This window comes from Carlito syrichta, unplaced genomic scaffold, assembly GCF_000164805.1.
Source record: "Carlito syrichta isolate Samal-C Ts95f unplaced genomic scaffold, Tarsius_syrichta-2.0.1 Scaffold315456, whole genome shotgun sequence".
Lineage (NCBI taxonomy): Eukaryota > Metazoa > Chordata > Mammalia > Primates > Tarsiidae > Carlito > Carlito syrichta.
In genome coordinates, this window is record NW_007259552.1 from 384,846 (window position 1) to 391,716 (window position 6,871).

General features: G+C 54.2%; 2 protein-coding genes across 2 annotated transcripts in view; both read left to right on the forward strand.

The window, feature by feature from the left end:
* Nucleotides 1-6,871, forward strand: part of AHRR (aryl-hydrocarbon receptor repressor) — a 70,092-nt gene that overhangs the window by 54,093 nt on the left and 9,128 nt on the right. The window contains exons 5-6 of the mRNA XM_008072825.1: nt 4,892-5,021; nt 6,720-6,856. Coding sequence (XP_008071016.1) covers nt 4,892-5,021; nt 6,720-6,856 — 267 coding nt within the window. The remainder of the gene's footprint in view (nt 1-4,891; nt 5,022-6,719; nt 6,857-6,871) is intronic.
* Nucleotides 5,130-6,871, forward strand: part of EXOC3 (exocyst complex component 3) — a 41,940-nt gene continuing 40,198 nt past the window's right edge. Inside the window, exon 1 of the mRNA XM_008072826.2 lies at nt 5,130-5,153. The gene's annotated coding sequence lies outside the window, so the exon portion shown is untranslated. The remainder of the gene's footprint in view (nt 5,154-6,871) is intronic.

Below are 6,871 nucleotides of genomic sequence, written 5' to 3' on the forward strand. Positions count from 1 at the left end.
GCTACTGGAAAGCTGAGGTGGAAGGATCACCTGAGCCCAGCAGGTCGAGGCTGCGGTGGCCGTGAGCGTGCCCTGCAGCCTGGGCGACAGAGTGAGACTCATACTAAAAAAAAAATTTTTTTAAAAATGGAACTTTTTGAATCACCGAGCTCTTATCGGATGAAGATTTCCACACCCAGCTTGGTCTATGGTGGCATTTCTTCCAGCCTGGGTTCAGGTTCTCCGTGAGTGGCCTCAGAGTGTCAGGGGTGTTTCAGATCTAAACACTGGGCTGTGTGCCGACTGGAGCACTGCTTCCTCCTTGGCCTCCTGTGCTCTGAGGGGTGGCGTCAGCACCAGTGTGTGACCCTCTCCTGGTTAGTACCACTCCACTCGGCAAGTCCTGGTCACTGTCTTAACCCTCAGCTGCTTGGTGCATACAAGACGTAGCTGTCTCCGGAAGTGCCCTTATTGATGTGCGGGGACTCCTCAGAGCCCTGGCCCAGCCAGCCCTCGTTGGATGGTCCCAGACCTCAGGGTAGATCGTGGGGCTGAGCCCTCATCAGATGCCAGACCCTGGAAGGATGACTCATCCAGGAAAAGGTGCAGTAAAAGATTCCGCCCAAGGCCTACGAGAGGATCATGGGAGCTTTTTTCTGCCTGATCTGGGAAGGAAAAGGAATCTGTCATGAGAAATTGGAAGTTTGAGTTACACAATCCAAATAGACTCTACTGCAGTGAGGTCTCCCTAGATCTGGAAATTAAACAGGTTGGGGACTGATGACACACTAGGACAAAGAGGCACAATGGAACCTTTTATCTGCACTTCCACAGGCCTCTCCCAGGCGGCGTCCCCTCTGAGGATGAGCTTGCAAACCAAATTGTAAGCACACAAGTCAACCTTAGACAAAGAGCGGAGACAGCAAATAGACCGGGCACGTCCCCGGAAGAATCAAAGGTAGAAAGTAGTCGGGAAGAAACTAGAGCACCACGGATATATTTGAAACAATAAGGATCAGTATAAAGAAAGCTCAGCATGCCGTGAGAAAAGAACAGGTATGGTTGAGAAAGAACAAAATAGAACTTTGAAAAATAAAGAGTACAGATTTGTCAGGGCTCGTTCTGGAGACAGAAACCATGCAGAAATTTGAACAGCTTAATATTAAAAGTTAACATATGTTTAGTATGAAGTGGTGTCAACTAGTATCATCGAATCAGCAGTAAAGGGGTGAGGGAACTCTGAGGACGTGGACAGTGGTGTCCATGGACCTGAGCCCAGGGCTCAGGAAGAGGCCGTCTGGGACCCCCAGCGGGACTGAGGCAGACTCTCACTGGTCAGCATAAGGCCATGGTGGTGGGGAAGTTCCTGAGGTGTCCAGGCCAGGATTGGCCGATGGAAAGCCACTCTCTGGGGCTCTGGTGCGGTGACACTGGACAGCATACCAGCTGGGCACCGTAGGGGCAGGATGGCCCGAGGAGAAGGCCCGCCTCCCGTGGCCAGCGCCTCCGCCAGCAGAGGGGTCACATCCGGGAGTCAGGATCAGCCGGCGCCGGAACAGGGGTTTGGGGCCAACAGGTGATGTGCAGAGCAGTGAAAAAAGAATCTCGTGGTTCAGGCACCAAGGGAGCCCCAGGCGCCAAAGGCAGGGGAGCCTAGACTCTGGTCCCTGACACGTTGTTAGAATTCAAGTCTTTCTGAGGCCCTGAGTCATTTCTAGCCCATGAAACCAGGTTTTGAATAGTTTCCCCAAGGCAGAAAGAGCCATTGCCTTACCAGTGAGCCTGGGACACGGCTGCTCTTATGTCCACCTCCAAGTCCAACTTCCCTCCACCTGAGCAGGGTCATTCTCTCTGGGAGCTGTAAAGGCCCAGCAACCACCAGGCTCATCCTGACAAGCTCCTTTCCTGCCGCTGATCCAGGGGCCGGTGCTGTGGCTGTCGTGTGTGAGCTGCACATGTCCCCAGGGGTGGTCTCTCCCCCGGTCCGGTTGAAGATGCCACTTGTTTCCAGGTCTGAGCCAGCCCCCGTGCAGGGACAGTGCTGCACAGCAGGCGTGACCTGTAAGGGCTACCAGGCAGCTGCCCCTGGGTGTAGGGCAGCTGTTCCAACTTGGCAGTCCTGGGATGGCTCCGAGCCTCCTTTCCTTCGTCTGCACAGTGGGCACTGCAGTGTCTGCCTGCCCGGCTGCCGCTAGACCTCATGGCCACTGACCATGCAGAGCCTGGAAAGAGCACTGGCACCTGGTGAAAGGTGTCCCCCAGCCCCGCCTCAGGGAGAGGCGCCTGGGCTTTGCTCTGGTTGGTGGCTCTTGACAATGTGTGACAGCAGGCTGTGCTGTGTGTTCCCCATATCTATGGTGGGGAGCTTTCATGTCCCCATGGTGTGCCCTACCCCAAGGAGGCCTGGCGCAATGGATGCTGGGCCGTTTCCTGAGGTGGTACAGGCAGCTGGGTGGCTGCCCCCACATCCTTCTCTCCCTCTCAGTGACTGACTCGGTTTCTGTCCATCTGCTCTTGGGACGCTTCCTCTGTACAAGCAAAGAGCAGATCAGTGGGTTTGGTGCCTCCTTCACTGTGGTTCCTGGTGCCCCGAACAGGACAGAGCTCACAGGATGTGGGTGGACGTGGGGATGTGGTTGAACGTGGAGAAGGACGTGGCTGTCATGGGGACGTGGGCAGATGTGGGGATGTGGGGACATGGACGGACATGGGGACACGGGCAGACCTGGTGAAGGACATGGATGAACACGGGACATGGGCTGATAGGAGGAAGGACGTTCATGGACATGGGGATGTGGACAGACACAGGGACATGGACAGACACGGTGGGGGACGTCGATGGGTATAGGGACATGGATGAACATGAGGATATGGCATGGTGACATGGAAAAGTACTCAAAGTAACTTGGCCTCCACCTCGGTCGTGGTTGCTGTATGTGCAGAGTCTGAATCTAGGGGAAGGTTGTGCATTGGGCCTGCCACATGCTCAGAATCCCTATGGCACCGAGCTGTGTCCTGAGCCACTTGTGAGTTCTGCAGACACACTCGAGTGGCTTCCTTTAGCCATGACCAGCCTCCCCTGGGCTTGGCTTTGGGGACAGAGGCAGGTGTTGTGCAGGGCAGCTTTGACTCCAACTCTGAACTTGCTAATTGGGTCTCTTTTGGGGAGAGATTTTGGCTTTTTTCTCCAAGCGTTAGACGTAAAAAGTTTTGCCTTTCTTATGAGGAAATTGTTTCCAAACGCCCTGAAGTCAGGCCTGGCCTCTAGTGTATGCAAAATGTCTTGTGGAGATATTAAGACAGCTTTGTGCTTGAGGGCGCTCTTGTGCCAAATGTGGTGCGAAGAGCCAGGCGCCATGGATCTCCCAGCACAGCCTGAGCGCTGGATGCAGCGTCTTTGAGCTCGTGCACCTATGATGAGTAAATGGGTTTTAGATGCGTAGTTCAGTTGCTGTGGACATTGTCAATTTGAGAAGTTGGTCATCCTTTCAGAAATCGCCAGGTCAGAGAGACTGCCCCGTGTGGCCTGGGCGGCTGTGAGGGCTTGTCCATCAGGGCAGTTAGAACCCACAAGCACACGTCCATGTGCTTTGCACAAAACAGTCCCAGGGCTGGAGGAGGCTGTGGGCTAGAATGGGAAACGGTTTTAACCTGCGCTCAATTGGGACAGTGTAAAGTAAGGCGAGGGCCATCTTTACTTGGCAAAGGCAGTGTCTGTTCTTGTACCACCTGGATCATTTTGTTCTCATCTCTCTCTCCTCCTCCCGTTTCTCCCATGGTTGCTCTTGATGTCGCCTTTTAGGAATCAGCCCCTAAAATATTAAGACAGACTCAGGACCATCAATGTGCCACACTGGCCATCGAAACACAGAACTGTATTTCCTCAGTCGAAAAAGCATTTGTGTTTCATCCTGTCCTCGGTTTGTCTCCACCAGAAACATCTTTTCCGACTGTGTGGTGCCCTCCACGGGTTACTCTGTGTCCTGCTTCGGTTGAGCTGCAGACGGTCCCTTGAGGGTCAGTTCCCTTCTGCCAGCTGACTGGGGTGCAGGAGATGAGGCTTGAGGCATTTGGGAGACCTAGGCTGCCCAGGGAGGCCCTGGGGTCATCACCCCCAGGCTCACCCTCAGAAACTTGTGAAGGAATAGTGTGTGACCCACAGCACGCGTTTGTTAGCCGTCTTTCCCTTCAGTCAAAACCATGAGGGGAAAAGTGCTGTTTACAATGAGATTAACAACACCGAGTTACCAGGAACAAATCTGTTCAGCACTGCCACGCAGAAAACAGGAAATGGTATTTAAGGAAGTTAAAGACGACCCAGATACATTGAGAGATAGACCATATTCGTGACTCTGGGGGCTCAGTATCATGAAGATGTTAGTTTTCTTGAAATCAAGCTATAGAGTTAATGAAATTGCAGTGAAGCCGAGCAGCGTTTTGGTGGACATTGACAAGTTAAGCATGGACTTGGGCAAGGGCTGAGACCTGGGTGCCGGGAAGAAGGGAGTTGAGGTTATAAGACATGATGTGGTGGGAAACTGAGTCACGAAGAGCCGGAGTTGACTTAGGAGAGTACCGTGGCCCCAAAGTGTCCCATCTCTGAGCCTCCCGCTCTGCCCTCCAGGGCCAGCGCATGAGCACAGGGGGCGGTGGGCAGGGGGACTGGAGAGGCCATCAGCATGCAGCTGGCCAGCCGGGGCTGCCACAGGCCATGAGAACGTGCCCTTCCAGGGAGGGAGCGTCATGACCTCAAGGGAGCGTCATGGCCTCAAGGCCAAGTTCGGTCTTTCCTGAGGACTTTGGATGTGACTTGCATCTTCAGAGGCCGTGGACTTTGTTGGGGTTTGCCACTGGGAGAGAGCACGCACACCCATGCAGGGATAGCTGAAACGGCCTTGTTGCGATGTTTCAGACAGATGTGATGCACCAGAACATCTATGACTACATCCATGTGGACGACCGCCAGGACTTCTGCCGGCAGCTGCACTGGGCCATGGACCCTCCCCAACTGGGGCACGGGCAGCCTCCACACGTGGAGACAGGTAGGTCTCTCGGGTCCAGGTGCATCCCCCTGGAACATGGAGCTCTTCCTGCAGACAGGCTAGGCCTCTGGAGAGACTGCCAGACATGCCTTCTCCTTTGCCACTGCCCTCCACATGGAGCCGAGTGGTGCAGCACGCATTTCCTCACCCCTCCCCCCACATCTCTGTGTCCTCTGGCTGGCCCAACTCCTTGTGGAGCTCTGAGTGTCTTTGCACGCTCCCTCCTTGTGTTGCTCTGGGTGTGTCTGCACCCTCCCTCCTGGTGAGCCCAGAGTACTTCTTGGCTCTGGCTGCTTTTCAGGCATCGTCAGTCTTGGGGCCTCTCCATTCTTGCTGTGGCACTTGTCTCTTTTTGCCAACTTTTCTCGGGACTCGTGTCTGCAGGAACCTTTTTTGGTTCATCCTAGATTAATCTGAAAACCCCTGAAAGATTTAGGGGCTACTCAGAGTTGGGTTCCCCCTTGTAACAAGACCTCCCAGACACGGCTTACCCCCCATTACACCTGTGGTCCTGACCCCTGAGATGAGCCTGTCAGGCATGGAATTCCTGGACGGGTAACAGTAGACACAAATCCAGGGGAAGTCACATCCAGGCTCTGAGGAAAGATGACATCTGTCCAAGGTCCCCTGCAGAGGACACTTCTTGGTTCCCTCACACATACCCTCAGGATAGCCACGGGAGTCTCGAATTACTCAAGGGGCCAAGTGCAGTGGCCCACACCTGTTATCCCAGCATTTTGGGAGGGAGGCTTTTGAAGTGGGAGGATCACCTGAGGCCAGGAGTTCAAGACCAGCCTGGGAAACATAGCAAAACCCCATCTCTACAAAAAGAAATCCCTCAAAACAGGTGAATGGCTCGTGCCTGGAGTCCCAGCTACTCGGGAAACTGAGGCAAGAGGTTTGCTTGAGACCAGGAGTTCAAGGATGATTCAAGTTCAAGTGAGCTGTGATTGTGCCACTGCACTCTAGCCTGGGTGACAGAGGGGACCTTGTCTCTAAATAAATAATTAAAGAAAAGTAATTCAAGAAAGTTCCTCACCAAACCTCATCCAGTAGTATGATTTACCTTATAAAGTTGAATGCAGAAAGCAAATTCCAGGTGCCTACATGCAACAGGTCTTTAGAAGCTCAAAACGGGGGCTGAGCAAACCTGAGCAACCATTTGGCAGTCATACATGCACATGTACTAAAAAAGTATGTCTCTTTTTTTTGAGTTGGAGGCTCACTCGTCGCCCAGGCTGGAGGGCAGTGGCACGCTCACAGCCACCCCGGCGTCAACCTGCTGGACTCCAGCGAGCCTTTCACCTCAGCCTTCCAAGTAGCCAGAACTACAAGCATGCCTACCACGCCCAGCTCATTTTTGATTTATTGTAGAGATGAGGTGTCACCATGTTGCCCAGGCTGGCCTCGAATCCACAGGCTCAGGCAATCCACTCACCTTGGCCCTGCAAAGTGCTGGGATGACAGGCTTGAGCTACTGCGCCTGGTCAAAAAGTATGTCTTAAAGACAAGAGACAGGGAAGGCAAATTCACCAGAGTGGTCATCTACAGGGGTTGTGGGGGGTGGGGTGACCATACCATTGGGGCTTGTACACACACTGGGCTGCTGGTCGCATGCCCTGGGGTGACTGTCGCCCTGTGACTGTGTCTGGCTTTCATCTCGTTGGCCATCTCCCCCTCGGCCCTGCTGCTGGGCAGGAGAGAACGCCGTCCTGGGGAGGCTGCTCAGGGCCCAGCAGGGGGGCGCAGGCTTGCCCACTGAGTTCTCTGCCTTCCTGACCCGCTGTTTCGTGTGCCGTGTACGCTGCCTGCTGGACAGCACCTCGGGCTTTCTGGTGAGTGGCGGGCCT